This window comes from Equus przewalskii, chromosome 14, assembly GCF_037783145.1.
Source record: "Equus przewalskii isolate Varuska chromosome 14, EquPr2, whole genome shotgun sequence".
Lineage (NCBI taxonomy): Eukaryota > Metazoa > Chordata > Mammalia > Perissodactyla > Equidae > Equus > Equus przewalskii.
Genome location: NC_091844.1, coordinates 78,637,130 through 78,653,288, shown reverse-complemented (window position 1 = coordinate 78,653,288; position 16,159 = coordinate 78,637,130). Strand labels below are relative to the sequence as shown.

The window sequence follows — 16,159 nt, the reverse complement described above, 5'->3', positions numbered from 1 at the left end:
AGAAATATTTATATCAAGTATGGTAAAATATTAACTGTAGAATCTAGGTGGAGGGTATATAGGAATTCACTGTAGAATTTTCTCAACTTTTCTGTGCAGTTAAAAATTTTCTTAATAAAACATTAGAGGAAGGAAAGAGAAAAAGCCCTCTCTGATAACCGTGGCAAATGCTCAAGCTGTCAGTTATTTATTTCCCAGAAAGGTACTTCTGGACGAGTTATATATGCCTCGTCTCCAGCACTCAGGCAGCTGAGTTTCTGGCCACACAAAGTCCACGAACTCCCAGTTGCTCCAAGACTAGGAACATGGCCAGGGTGCAGTATGTCACCATCCCACACGTCCCCACGTTGCAAGGAAAGGGATTTTCTCTCTTCCCTGATCCCTAACACAACTGTGTTACTGTGCTACTCACGTTACACACACATGTAACACTCATGTGTTAACTCAGAACATCTTTTTCTCCCACAACTGGATCACAGATCATGAATCTCTACAACCCAAGTGCCCAGCTCAGAGCCACTCCTGACTAACAAGTGAATCGTTAAAGCAAACTGATGGGGAAGGGGGGGACATCAGTCCCCACTCCACCCCTGGGCATATAAACTTCCTTGGCAGCCCTCACTGAGCCTCAAGGATTCTTACAAAGTGGAAATCAAATCCCACATATAGGAAGCTTCTCAGTGTTTGGATCAGCAGACCATCTGAAGCAACATTTGACAAAATTATGTAAGTGAGAATCTGAAGTAGACTGATTCCACTATTCCACTGGTATATGTCATGCTGGCTGCAGACTGAGTCACAGTGATTCCAGATTAACATTCAAGATATATTAAAAAATAAATAAATAAAATAAAAGACCTGCCCTACATTTAGTAGTGTGTATGAATTCAATTTGCAGTGCCTGTTTTCAAACCTTGACTACGATGCATTTTCTAAACAAGTTATAGAGCAAAATCAGATTAAATCTATGCCTAAGCCTCCAAGTACTAATTCCGTGCAAAACAAGTGCCTCTGGAAAGCACTCTATGATAAATTTAATTCCAGAACCAAATTCACAGAGGACCATATTATTGATTTGGAAATCATCAGCCATTAAATCATTCATTTAGCTAAATAAATAATGATCAATTTTATTCAGCTAGTCTCCATAAAATGTTTTCATCAACTTTATTAAAAAATTCTGAAAAGTCAGATCACGTTGGGAAGTTTAATTTGTACTATGACCTACTTCTGAACCAAAGTTGGTAGTCACATTTTTACAATTTTTAATTTGAGTCATTTAACCTATATCATTCCTCAATTCTGCTGAGTTTCTGACAAATATTTGATATTATAAAATAGCCAAAAATATCTGTTTCAGATACATTAGCATCATCAAGAGATAGAAGTGTGATAGTATTTATGAAAATACTTAAATTACAAACTCAAACGTAAAGAATGATTATTATTAAAACCAGTTCTACATTTTAAAAACTTCCATGCTTAATACACACAGTAGGTGCTCTCGAATGTTTTTCCCATTCAATTCAAAAATATTTGAGTTTTTAAAAAATACTTTAATGGACATGGATTCTTTCCTTTGGTGGGATATTAAAATCTGAATGTCATGAAAGACAACTTGAAGAGACACAGGGGCAGAAAGAACATCCCTACAGACCTGCTAAAATCTCACCTACACCGCTAAAATAACAGCACACCCGCCCCTGGGAACTCGAGGAGAGTCACCAAGAGCAGAGATCCTCAGTGTCTGTCCCAATGTCTGTTATGTACACACCATGCTGACTCTCATCATTATGAAGAGACACTGATTTTGCACCCAGCATAGAGAAAACCCTCACAGCCCTAGTAATAGTGTTAGAAATAGATAAGGCACTCAGAGTTTGACCCTCAAGTTGAAGAGACTAGACACAGACATAAAAGGTATAGGTGGCCTTGCCAGGACACCAGGTGAGAGGCTCAGGAAGCCAGTGTGTCAGAGTTTGAAGAACAGACATATGATAGTTGGGGAGAATCTAACACCTTCAGTGAAACTTCCACAGGGTCTTAACCATAGTTTCACAAATGAATTGCCTGAGGAACTCTAAAAGATATTTGCTGCATGGGCCCCACTTCAGAGATTCTGAAATAAATGGTCCACAGTGGATCCCAGACTTCAGTATTTCTTAAAAATTCCCTAATGTGTCCCCAGGATGGAGAATGACAGCAGCAGGCCTTGAAAACAAGGGGGAATAATAACTGGATCAACCAAAATGCAAGATGATGGCAAGGAAGTTAATGCAGGCCAAGGACTAGTCTAAGAAAAGGTGCACAAGAGAGGGCCCCATCCTCATCACTGGAGAGCAGCAGGCCAGTGATGGACCACAGAGGCTGTTATGTCCATCTCGTTGATGAGGAAATGGAAGTAAAGAAAACCTGAATAATATTCTTCAGCTTGAACGCCTGTCGCTTTCAGTAGAGGGTTCATTTAAAACGTTTAACTTAGCACATAGGCCTTGCATTTCCTCGCAGCCTACTACTGCCTCATTTCTTCACTGGTTGCCCACATAAACTCCTCTCCAGTTATTAGAATAATTTACGAATCCCTGAAAAGCCATGATGTTTATCACCTTTGCTTCTGTGAATTTTAATGCCTCTTCCTAAAACACGCCCAGTTCTCCCTCTCCCAACCCACCTCCCTCTCAATTCCCCCCCCTCTTTTCATCTACATTACTCTTACTCATCCTTCAAAACCCAGGTCAAATATCATCTGCTCCAGGAACCCTCTTCAAACACCTTTTCACTCAGCTGTCAGACGTTTATAATCCCAACGCCTCTTGTGTGTGCCTGGCACAGTCCTTATCACGCACAAATTTGTCTGTCTCCTCACCTCGACTGTAAGTCCTTTGAAGACAGGGACAGTGTCTCCCTCAACTTTATATTCCAAGTACTAGGACAGTATCTGACACATAGGTAGTTCAAGGACCTACCTTCAATGACTAATGCATACATGGTGAGAAAGGGAACTGGAGGGGGATCCCCTGGCTCCTCATCAAGTATGGTTCCTCTACTCTACACTGCTCCTCAAGAAAACTTCTCTATTTGCTTCACGTTTCAAGATCATTTTGATGCCTCATAGTTTAGTTACCGACTACAGCAAAGATGGTCAAGTACTCTAAGGACCCTATGAAAAGAGGAGGCCTAATAACCCAGAAACCTGTGTCTCACAAGGGCCTGAGGCTTTCTCCAAAAACAGCTCTGGAAAATATCAGAAGCCTTAATAAACTGGGAAATCAGTCTGAGAGGGTCTACTCTAGGCAGAGTTTTTACCATCTTTAGACCTTTACCATGAGTCCACGATTCTGCCTTCGTGTGAGGCATATCTTCTGTATGAGAGGTACTCAATTCACTATATGCAACTTGCAAGCTAACTGATAAATAAAAATATTATATGAATCACTGTTTCCAAACTTCCTGTTTACTACTTCAGTCCATTATTACGCCAATCAACAGGTGATACTTCCACAGCTAACCCAGTATTTTCCTAAGGTCTTTGAGTCTATCTGAACAAACCAACCCAATAATCAATCATAATTTGATCCATGAGTAAATAATTAAAGACAATTTATTCAGAAGCAGGTTTGAGAAACAAATGGGTGAAACAGATGACACCTCTCATTCCTGTGTGTTACACCTTCAGAATTTTACCCTTTACTACGAGTATGGGAATGTCATGTGTGGTGAAATGAAAGAGGAACAAATAATAATTCCATTTTGAGGTGCTTTTATTCTTCAGGATAATTTTCTCTCCTATTCACAAACTCCATCTTGCAAAAATTATACCTTCAACATACTGACAAATTTTGAACAGAAAATATCAAACTAAACAACACCACTGACGTTTTTATTTGTTGATTTGTTTAATGCTCTTCCTACATTTTTTGCCTCACTTCTTGCAGAGACTGGTACAATGGGAGGAGTACTATCCACCTTCAATGATTGAATAAAGCTGAATTTGAATTAAGTTCTACCAATTCTTGGCTACGTAACCCAGAAAAAATGATTTCATGTCCATGAGACATGGTTCTTTATCTGTAAAATAGGACTGATGATAAATACCAGGTGGTTTGTCATGAAGATTAAATAAGATGGTGTATTAATAGCAGTTGACACAGGGCCCGTCTCACAGTAGACAAACTGAATGCTGGCTACAAATAAATGTCTATGGAATTGAAAACAAATAAAGACATTTTTTTAAAAAGAAAAGCAAAGCAAGAAGTAATAAAGAAAAGTTAAAAGAGGAAACAGCAATGCAACTACACTCTTCATATATATTCAGTATAATTTATAAGACATACCAAGAATTTAACAATAGCTTTTTGGAGGAAAAAAGAAACATAAATGTACTCATCGACTGTGAGATACACTCTGGTTTTAGAAGTGATAACAAGTAGAAAAACATGCACCTCAGAAGTGAAGAAAAAGGGTACACTTAATAAACCTCCAGTATTCAAGGGGCCCGCACATTGGATGGAGAAGTGGTATTCACTTTCCCTTTTCCCAACTACATATAAATATTAAATGAAGGAAAAGATTATCCAAAAACAAGTTATCATATCAGGTTTCTGGGAAAATGGCAATTCTATTCTCTGTATACATCTTCCCAAATTTTATTCCACACAGCCATGTGCTGAGGTAAAAGACAGCATCAGCCAGGTTTACTGGCAGTTAGAGGGGGCCAGGAATATGTAAGTGGAAGTTGTTGACAGAAAACTTTTTTCCCTCCCCTTCCTTCCCCCTCCTTTCCTCCTTACTGATGCCTGGGATATAGATAAGATAGCTGGAGCTTCAGCAGCCCTTAAGTCATGAGGTATTCACTAAGGATGGCAGAGCAGAGACAGTGGGAATTGAAAGAAAATAGTCAAGGAAATGACCCTAGAATCTTGAAAAGAAGTAAGGAGGCTAAAGAGAAAAAAGGACAAATGGCAAGGTGCCTTTGGTAAACTTGCATACATTTAATTCTGCTCAAAAAATTCTACATGTAAAGATATGCCACCACACAGAAAATTCTTAAGATCAAGTAGACATCTGCATTCTATGAAGTAAATACTTAAGAGTTCCTAACTAACACATACAAGCAAAAAGAAAGAAATATTTATTGAGTACTTATACTATTCACTATAAGAATTACTTTACATAATTAAAAATTTAAAGATAGAAATTGTATCATATTTATCCTTTTAAATCCTTAATATTAGTAAGTATCTGGAAAACAAAGTATTGAATACATATTTCAAATAAATGATGGTGTCAAGTTAAGCTATTCAAAATTACTGAAAAATTTATTTTTGTTTTTCTTAGCTCTCATTCATTCATACACTTTTAATTATTTTTCTCCTAATATGTTACACCCTGTCAATGGACTAGAACCTTCTTTCATACCTTCTGTTGTTGGAAATACTTCTTCCGCTTCAGTTTTAGTCTCTGCCAGTTTTCCAGTTCTCAGCAATACTTCTGCGAAGCTTTCCACTGGGACATGCTGATAGGTGTCATAGGTTACTTCAGACTAGATAAAAGAAGCAGTTACATCATTGAGTAGGGTGTCTTTTTGTCCATGAAGATATTCTTAGAAAACACAATTATGGGATTTTATATCTTCTGGTGACTTGAATTATAACTTCTCACTTACTAAAGCATATTACTTTATGTGAAACTTTAAATAGATTTTAATCTCATAATATGTGGTAATGTATAAGAAACAAATCACACAAAACCAATGAATAACCTGAGTAAAAACAAAGCCAAAGAAGTACATTTTCAGGAAAATTTTAGTTTTTGTTTATACTAAAATGCCCACAACAACGTGACGATTAAATCTATGTTCTTAGGCACACTGTCCTTACCTCTGCGACAAAGGGATTGGAGATGACAGATTCATAAAAAGGATGACAGCCTTGTTTTTCTAGATCTTCATTGGCTACAGCTCTAATTCGATAAGCACCACCAAATTCTCGCCCCTAAAGAGAACAAAGTGAAGAAGAGTGGATAAAAAGAAAGAGAGCTGAAAAGGCAGCGAGGGAGGGAGGGAGGGAAGAAGGAAGGAAGGAAGAACTCATTTCAGGAGAAACTGATCAATGTGCGTTGTGTGATCTAAAGAGAGAGTCAGAGTGACATAGGCACCCTGCAGAGAATGTAAGAATAATAACCACATTCTAAGAAGCACTCCAACCTCATCCTGCTGCGCCTTTTGATTTTCCTGGGCACTCTGACATGAATGAATCAGAAATGCTGATGCAATCACTGTTATACACATGGTGAGTTTTCTATATTATAGTCAGAATAACCTTCCTAAAACATCATTTTGTATACTGCTCACTGGCTCAAAAAACCTTTAGTACCTGTGAACAATGCAAACAGTCAACAGTATCAAGCCTAAACTAAGCAGAATAACATTTAAGCTTATCAAATGTTAATTAATGTTAAAGACTAACTCGCCGCTCCAACCAAAACAATCTACTTTATGCATCCCACTGGCCTCTACACCTTTCTTCCATTATGAGGGGCCTGTCCATGCTGACTGCCCAGTTAGATTCCACCTCTCCTTCCAGGCCCACCTCAGACCCCACCTGCTGAAACCCTACCAGACAGAAGCAAGATATAACTGTGTCCCTTTCATTATCCCCACCTCCTCCACAACTACAATCCACACAAATGCCTTTAAGACTTGTCATCAGCAATCCTCATTAGTAATACTTTAGTATCTCTAGTATGGTTAATTATGTTGTGCCTTCCTCAGATAGACTGTAAAGCTCCTTATTGGAAGAGCCAAGTAAAAGATATTCACCCATCCCTCCAAAGTTTACTGAGCGCTTACTTTAAGCCAAGCATAGCCCAGGGAAACAATGAAGCTGCTGCTGCAAATGATGATAAAAATTACAACTGATAGTTAATGAAAATTATATACTAGGCACAGTGTTAAATACTTTATCTAAGACATACACCCTCAAAAAGCCCAACATGTGAGACAGAAAAGTAACTGTAATCATGATCCAGTATGATACATGCAATGATAAGAGATGTACAGACTTACCCCAAAGTCAAGCACATAGCACCTCAGTCAATGGTATCTTCATTTACCCAACCGTCTGGGCTATCATCCTTACTTCTCCTCTTTCCTGCATATCCCATACTTAGACCATCAGCAGGTCCACAAAATACATCCCCAAAGCAACCACTTCCCACTTCCTTCGTGGCTACCCTTGTCCAAACCACCACTGTCTTTCACCTGGACTACCGGAATAGAGATCAGTCTTTTTGCTACACTACAGCCAGCTTTCTAGACAGCAGTGAAATGGTCTCTTAAAAGTAAAGGTGGATCACACATTGCATTGCCTAAATTTTCCAACAGCTTTCCATCTTACTCAGAATAAAACCTGTGGTCCCTACCATAGTCCATACGAGGCTTTATATAGTTGACCTCTTCGCCACCTCTCTGATCTCATCTCCTACCATTCTTCCCATTGTTCACTCAGCGCATACTACATTGGCCTCCTTTGTGTTCTACAAAGATGTCAAGCACATTCTCTCAACAAGGGCTTTGCACTTGTTCTACTGGGCTCAATCAGGTTTCTGCTCAGTGATTCCTCTTCTGAGAAACCTACCTTCCCTATCTAAATCAGAACTTCACTCCCTCAGTTATCATGAGGATTCCCTTACCTTGCTTAACTTATCTTCACAGTACTCCTTACCACCTGCCACTACATTATTACATAAATATTTTATTTGTTGGTTTCTTTGTCTCTCCTACTACAATATAGGTTCCAGAGGAGAAGGGAATTAGACAGAAGTGTTTCCTAACTCTATTCCCAGTGATTAGCACAGTATTTGACCCATAGAAAATGCCTGTAAGTATTGGCAGAATGAATGAAGGAATGAGAGAAATAGCCGGTATTTGGGGTGAACTTATAAGAAAGCACGTGCTTGTTTTTCACCTCCATTTTCCAATGTGAGACTAAAGGATCACAGTTTGGGAATTGAAGGCAGTAGGGAAACGATGGGTTAAAACATCACAGAACGCAAACTCAATTGCTCCGCTGCTTGTCCTGACCTCTACTTCCAAAGTGGCTGAAAGAAATCTGTTAAACTGTTCTCTTTACCTACTAAAGACTGAATGTGTCCCCCCACCAAAATCCATATGTTGAAACCCTAAGTCCAATGTGACGGTATTAAGAAGAAGGGCCTTTGGTAGGAGATTAGGTCCTGAGGGCAGAGCCCTCATGAATGGAATCAACTCCCTTATGAAAGAGACTCCGGAGAGCTCCCTCACCCCTCCCATCATGTGAAGACAGTGATAAGATGGTGTCGATGAACCAGGAAGCAGGTTCTCACCAGACACTAAATCTGCCAGCGCTTTGGTCTTCGACTTCCCAGCCTCCAGAACTGAGAGAGATAAATGTCTGTTGCTTAAGCCATCGAATCCATGGTATTTTTGTTATAGCAGCCTAAAAGAACTAAGACAGCCCCCAAGATAGTGCCTAGCACTTTTTCTCAACTACTGGCCTGTAGAAACACAGCACAAGAGAGTAAGCATTGATAAAATTATTTTTCTTTTCATCCCACTAAACTTTAATTCTGACATATAAGCCAGACCATACCTGAATCTATATCAGTGTCTTTTGCAACTACTCTATGGGACTATATTACATTCTATAAAATAAATTACTCATTCTATATCTGATGGGAAGCCTAGATTTCTTAACAACTGAAGAGCAGTGCTAATGAGTTGCTAAAAACTACACAACTGATTTTATTTATTTATTTTTTTTTAAAGATTGGCAACTGAGCTAACAACTGTTATCAATCTTTTTTTTTTTTCTGCTTTATCTCCCCAACCCCCACCCTGTACATAGTTGTATATCTAGGTTGCAGTTGTGGGACATGGGACACCACCTCAACGTGGCCTAACGAGCAGTGCCATGTCCGGGCTCAGGATCCGAACCCTGGGCCGCCACAGCGGAGCACGCAAACTTAACTACTAGGCCACGGAGCCGGCCCCCTACACAACTGATTTTAAAAAGAAAGACACTTGCTTACTTGCAGGGGTCGAAGGTAAGTTAAAGACTTCTTCCACCACTGCCCGTCACTGACAGCCTGCAGCACAGCCTTGGTGGTCGTCGTGGTGTTGGAAAGCACTTTCATGGTGGCAGCTGTGGTCCAGTGCAATAGGTCAGCTGAGTTGCTGCCTGGAACGCTTACTTCATCCTGTGTTAAAAAACAAAATGGCAAGTGCAAAAATGTGCATTGTCACAAGAACAGAGAGCGACAATGGGACTACTGAAAACTATTAGACATGAAGATAGATAAAAAATCCATCTTTGCGAGTAACAAAAAAATGTGAAACAAAGCACTCTTGGCATACTGTATCTCCTTGAACCATTTACAAAAGAAAATTTGGTAAAGGAAAAAACATCACAGTACATTAGTCAAATAGTCCCTTTCAGAAACATTTATAAAGCCAATAATGGGTTCTTTATTGTTTTATCAATCTAATATCCTACCCATGAAATACTCATGTTCATTTCTTTGACAAGACAGAGTATTTATTATTTAGATTAATTAAGAAATAAATTATCCATTTGAACAATGCTACTGCTACCCAGACAGAGGCAGAGATTCAGATGATACACCTTTAAATGCTGAAAGCCATTTTGTTTCATCTAAACAAGTGAATGATTAACAGTGTTTAAAAGGTTTATAACATGGAAGCTCCTGCCAATCCTGAAGCAATCAGCCAAAACTCTAACTTTCCATTTACCAACCTGAGAGAGTCCATGTGGAGGAAAAACACCAATACATTAGCATTCTTTTAAATAAAAATGACAGCGACCACATCTGCTTTTGATCAAAGAAAAATATTATTTGTTCTACAAAAATAAAGTTCTTGGTTTAGTGTCTATCTACTTCTACTTATTTTTTCTAAAGTATCCCAGTTAAATGAAAGAAAAATTAAGGCCTAGTCTTCCGATTTCAATAGCTCTCTTGCCACTCATAGAAGGATAGCTTATTTAGGCTATTTAGGTCTACAGCACATCATTCACTAATAAGTTATTCAAGAAAGAAAAAAGGACAAATCATGTACTCACTCAGTGATTACCAAGACATCATCACACAACAAATACTTAAAGGCACTGTTTTAGACCAACCTGATAGTTGCCGTACATGGTAGGTAGAATTACGAGCCCTCAAAGATGCCCACATCCTAATCCCTGGAACCTGAAAATATGTTACATTACATGGCAAAGGGGCTTTGCAGGAGTGATTAAGGACACAGAGCTTGAGGTGAGGAGATTATCTTGAATTATCCGAGTGAGACTAACCTAATCACGTGAGCCTTTAAAGCAGAGACTCTTTCCCAGCCAGGGTCAGAGAAAGAGGGTCAGGGAGACGCAACAGGGGAAGAAGCCGGAGAGATCTGAGGCCTGAGGGGACTCAACCCATCGCTGCTGGCTTTGAGGATGGAGGAAGGAGACCACAAGTCAAAGAATGCAGGAAGCATCTAGAAGCTGAGAACAGCCTTCAGGTGACAGGCAGCAAGGCAATGGGGACTCCAGTCCTACCACCACAAGGAATTAAATTCCGTCAACAACATGAATGAGCATGGAAACAGACTCTCTTCTAGGACCTCCAAAAAGAACACCGACCTGTCAGCCCCTTGGTTTGGCCATGTGAGGCTCTGAGCAGAGACGCACCCGAGCCTGCCAGATTTCTGTCCTATGGAGATTATAAAATAATCAATTCGCACTGTTTTAAGCTGCTAAATTTGTGGTAATATGTTATAGCAGCAACAGAAAATGAATACTTCATGTTAGGATGCTTGATAATTTCTAGAAAATCATTCTGAATTGTATTCTGACTTCTAAAGGGCAATGTATTTAAGCTATATTAACCAAAGCTTACAACTTGCCCAGTTTGGTGTTGGTTAAGGTTTCTCATAAGATTTTCTAAACTATGCTTTTACATGAAAATAAAAATTTGTGTCCCAACATTAGAAGAAATGATAATCATGTGACACAAAGGAGGTGTTTGCTAACTCTACAGTGGCAATGCTATTGCAATATAAATGTATCAAATCAATATGTTGTACACCTTAAACTTATACAATTAATATGTGAAATAGGTCTCCATTAAAAAAATTGTGTTTCCTATGGGCTTTATGGACATTGAGAAAAGTATAAACTATCAATGCAATATTATGTATTATAACTTAATTATGAAAACAACATAGAAAAAACAGAAGACAGGCTAATTAAAAAAATCATGTTAAACTGCTTGTGTATTTATAAAGGCAACCATGCTAAAAATAATTGTTTGGAGTTTAGGTGCCAATAAAAAACAGCACCTCTCCTGGGTTTCAGATTGTGGCAGATACTGCAGCTTGGTTCACTCAACTCCATTCTGACCCCCTTACAGACTGTCTAGAAGTGGAAAAGCTCAAGACTACATTTCCCAGACTCCCTATAGCTGGCTTTGCACACGTGACCTAGTTTTCTTCAAACAGGTGTAGCCACTGCATGGAATTTGGGAGGCAGAACTATACCAGAGACCATACTTGTGTTATTTCCGTGATTTCTACTGGCAGGCAGTAAACTTAACTTTTTTTCATTCTTTTTTTTTTATAGTCCTAGTTGCTTTTTTGCTGCAGTGGTAATATAAGCCCCAGTGCCCAGACCCCAGTTTCATGGGGTTAAAGGACAGGTATGAAGCACCATTTTGCTGGCTGGTATCTTGGCAGAATCAGCGTGGCATTGGAGCCAAGTGATAAGGAGTAGCTTTCTGATTTTCCAGCTGCGTATGGCAGATTGCAGCTCCCTTAGCAGGCAAGTTCTGCAACACTGTTCTAGTAGTTACTCTTACAAATTAACACCTAAAGCCTGCTCCTCCAGTCCTTTCAATGATTTCGTAAGACCCCAATTCTCCATAAAAAATCTCCTTCTGCTCATAATAGCTAGAATGTTTTCTGTTACCCTACAACTGAAACTTGATTTATTTTTTAAAAATAATAAAGAATGTGAGCAGAAATCAGAAAAATGAGCATTATCATCTTTATTCTGGAGTGAAGAATATGGCTTCAATCTACAGTCACACTGAAGCTGCAATCTTTATGCAAATCTCTATCTTAGAGCAAAGTTTCCAAGGAGGAGCTGAGTCTACAGAGCAGACACATCTAACCAAAATCACCAGATCAGCCCAGTAGTGGGAAACTGAGCGGAACAAACTTCCAGAACTGCCTCAAACCTGTGCTGTCCAACACAGTAGCCACCAGTCATGTGGGGCAACAGCACACTTGAAACATGACTATTCCAAACTGAGATGTGCTGCAAATGTAAAACACACTGGATTTTAAAGGCTTAGTACCAAAACAAATAAATAAAACAGCCCACATGTGTTAACCTCAAGGAACACAGGCTAGAGCAGAATGCACCCTTTCTATTGATAGGCATAACCAAGAGGCCATCTAGGGGCCTTACATTCTCAGTTCTTTCTCTCAATTTCAGCAATCAGGAACGTTATGCACCCTCTCCTCTGTGGGTACAGTTTGATGCATTTTAACACACCCAGGGAACCAGCACTAAGACTAAGAAATATACCATCACCAGAATCCAAGATATCTGTCTTGCGCTCACTTCCAGCCACCACCACTGCCGAGATAAACATTATCCTGACTTCTAGAAGCATAAATTTATTTTGCCTATTTTTATATTTTATATAAATGGAATTATGTTCTCTTTTGTGTATGATTTCTTTTACTCAACATAAATTTATTCATATTCTTGCAAGTAGTTATTGTCTAACTCATTAGTGTAACGCTATTACACTGCTAATGCAAAAGTACTACGTTGTGTGACTATGTCAGAACTTATTTATCCTTTCTTCTATTGATGAGCATTTGGGTACTCTTCAATTTGGAGCTAATACCAATAGAGCTGCTCTGAACATGCTAGTAATTATCTTTTGGTGAACACATGCCTTTCTGGGTATACACCCAGTAGTGGAATTACTAAGACACAGAGTATGCATAGGTCCAGACTTAGTAAACAGTGCCAAACATTTTCTAAAATGGTTATACCAATTTATATTCTAACCAGCAACTACAAGAGTTCTAGTTGCTCCACATCCATGCCAACACATGGTATTACATGTCTTTTTCCTTTTAGCAGTACTAGTGAGTATGTCATGGTACCTCTTTCTCATTTTAATTTGATCTCTCCAGTGACTAATGAAGTTGTGTACCTTTTCATGTATTTGTTGGCCATTTGAGTATCCTCTTTTGTGACGTGTCTGTTCAAATCTTTTTCCCATTCTTCTGTTAGTTAACTGTCTTCCTTATTCATTTGTAGGAGTTCTTCGTATATTCTGGATGCACACCGCTTACTAGATATATAGGTTGTGAAAATTTTCTACTACTCTACAGATTATCTTTTCATTGTCTTAATGGTGTCTTTTGATTAACAGAAGTTCTGAATTTTAAATTAGTCCAAGATATCTGTTTTTTCATTTTATGATTAGTATCTTTTCTATTATATTTAGGAAGTCTTTGCCTACTCCAAGGTCATAAGGATGTTCCATATTTTCCTTGACATGTAATATTTTTGCTGTAAGTAAAATCCTGTTAAGACAGTGTAATACCCCTCTCCAATGCACTCATAGCATTATATGCACACTCTTAATGCACTTGCCAGAATATATTGATATTATGATTTTGTTTGTCTCTTTGTCTTCTCAACTAGACAGGAGCTTTTCAAGGGCAATGACTATATTTATTCATTGCTATATCCTCAGAGCATGTGAAACTCCCTAATGTGTAATTTGTATCTGTAGATATGTGTAAGCAGTCTAGTTTTACTGCACTATTTAAATATTTGAAGATATACTTTCTAAAGCCTAATATGATGTGCCTACAGTAGCTAAATGTTATTCAAATAAGATTTCATGTCACATTTTCCATTCCTGTTCATCTTTAGAATCTTCTTAATTGAGAGGGTGTACTGAATGATTTGAATGTCATCAACTAATCCAAGTATAGAACTAAAAATATAAACATGGTAAGAAATACGGCACTTAAACAGAATACAACTTCAGTCAGAGGAAAATTGAAAGATAGCAAAAAACACAGGCTACAAAACAATTACTTCACTTCATCAAATGAACCTAAACTTTCTTGCTGTTCATATGGATGGGCTAACTCAAGATAACAAATTTAAAACATATGAAACTTAAAAGTTTGTTTCAGGAGATAAATGAAATCCACACGCTCAGAAATGGATGTGATAAAAGGATTTTCTGTAAGACATCCCCCTAATGAGAATTACAAAAGAGAAAGTAAAATAAAAGGCTCATTTGAACCACAGAAGAAGCATTTAATTTGGAGGCAGTCTACCAAGATTATAGTGTAACCAGAGTCATTAAAGAGAAAAATAGTTTTCTTTCAACTATATGTAATAGGGGAAGAAAAAAAAATGGTTAGGCAAAATTTACTCCTGAGATGATTTCTGTTGGCATTTTTTAAATTCATAGATGCACACTGTTAATTAATTTAGAGTATATAACAGCAGAAATAGATTAATCCCCAAAACCAAATCAACAACTCCCAGCATAAAATTTAACATGAAATCTCATTAACGTCAAGTGTGCTTCACAGCTCAAAGGTTAACTTACTAAGCACTAATAATATTTTTCAAATCCTACAAGAGACATCATTACCAAACAGGGTCACAAGAACACAGATAGTTCCACATGTCAAGCTTGGCTTACAGAAAGGATTCTTGTTGATCAACTACTAAAACGAATAATCTGTTTAGGAACTGCTTTCTCTAGTGTCTGATAATATAAACGTTAATTCCTGGGAAACCTGTTTATCTACTGTAAACTGAGCTGGTGGTACACACAAACTAGGTAAGGATTACAAACGGCTCAAACCGAGCTCAACCACTATCCTTTCTCCTCCAACAATCTTTAGGTAATCCAAAGTACTTCCCTGCACCTGACCCTTATTGATAGCCAATTTCATCCTGAACTCAAAATATTAAGAATGCAATCTTTATTACCAGTGATGCCACATTTAGAAGTATCCGTGACAAGAAGCAGTACAAAAATACCCCATGGAATAAACCACTCTAAAGTCTGACTCTACTTCATTCAGTTCATCTGCTAATTAACAGGCCAGGCTACAATTTAGACGCTCTTACCTTTGGGAGTCATGGACCTCTATACATTTCTGATGAAAGCTATAAGTCCTTTCCTCAGAAAAGTGAAGGCACATGCATGTATACACACATGAACAGACAAAGTCATAAACAGACACACAGAGACACCAAATATGCCACACTATTTCAGGAGTTTTAGGGACTAACCCCTTCTTGGCTCTCCTACCAATCCAGGACCCAGATTAAGAGATCTATAGTTATGAAAAACAGAGACATATGCAGTACATTTTTATTTTCTTTTTCCACGTCCAATTGTTTAATCAGCACTTACACAAAGTTATGGAGAATAAATCATAAGTAAACAGGAAACTATCTATCCCGGAAGCCCATTTCTACCATTTTATCCCAGAGCAATACTAGCATGAGCATGCAAAGATGTGTACATGTGTACATGTGAACTGCTCAGTGCCGTTCAACCTAAAATAGAGGAAAACTTGGCACAATTTAAATGTCTAAAAACAAAGGAAAGATAAATAAACCATGGTACATGCTTCCAATGACCACCACCCATCACCACATATATGGTGTCTATGTAACAACAGGGGCAGACATCCATGACACAGAACGTTACATGAATAAAGCAAGCTTCAAAATAATATATGCAGTATGAATTCATTTTAGCTTAAAAACAAAATAATAATCCTCCAGGAGACAAAGGAGAGCTGTACAGAAAATCTGTCTACACTTAGAAAAACTGTGGAAGGATATACGTAAAGGTCAAAATGTTCACCTCTGAGCAAGGGGATTCATGGAATGAGTGGAGAGAAAGAACTGAGAGGGAAGAAAGAGAACTTATATATTAACGTATTATTGATACAATTATTTTTATATCTGAAAAAGGCAGAAAGGCCAAAGTTAAGAATAAATATCCATGTATCTTATATCAAAAGTTAACAAACAGTACCATTTTATCATAAACA

General features: G+C 38.2%; 1 protein-coding gene across 1 annotated transcript in view; it reads right to left on the bottom strand.

Moving 5' to 3' along the window:
* NBAS (NBAS subunit of NRZ tethering complex) overlaps window positions 1–16,159 on the bottom strand; it is a 331,777-nt gene that overhangs the window by 124,979 nt on the left and 190,639 nt on the right. Inside the window, exons 36-38 of the mRNA XM_070574395.1 lie at window positions 9,070–9,237; window positions 5,880–5,993; window positions 5,419–5,542 (exon numbers count right to left, since the gene is read on the bottom strand). Coding sequence (XP_070430496.1) covers window positions 5,419–5,542; window positions 5,880–5,993; window positions 9,070–9,237 — 406 coding nt within the window. The remainder of the gene's footprint in view (window positions 1–5,418; window positions 5,543–5,879; window positions 5,994–9,069; window positions 9,238–16,159) is intronic.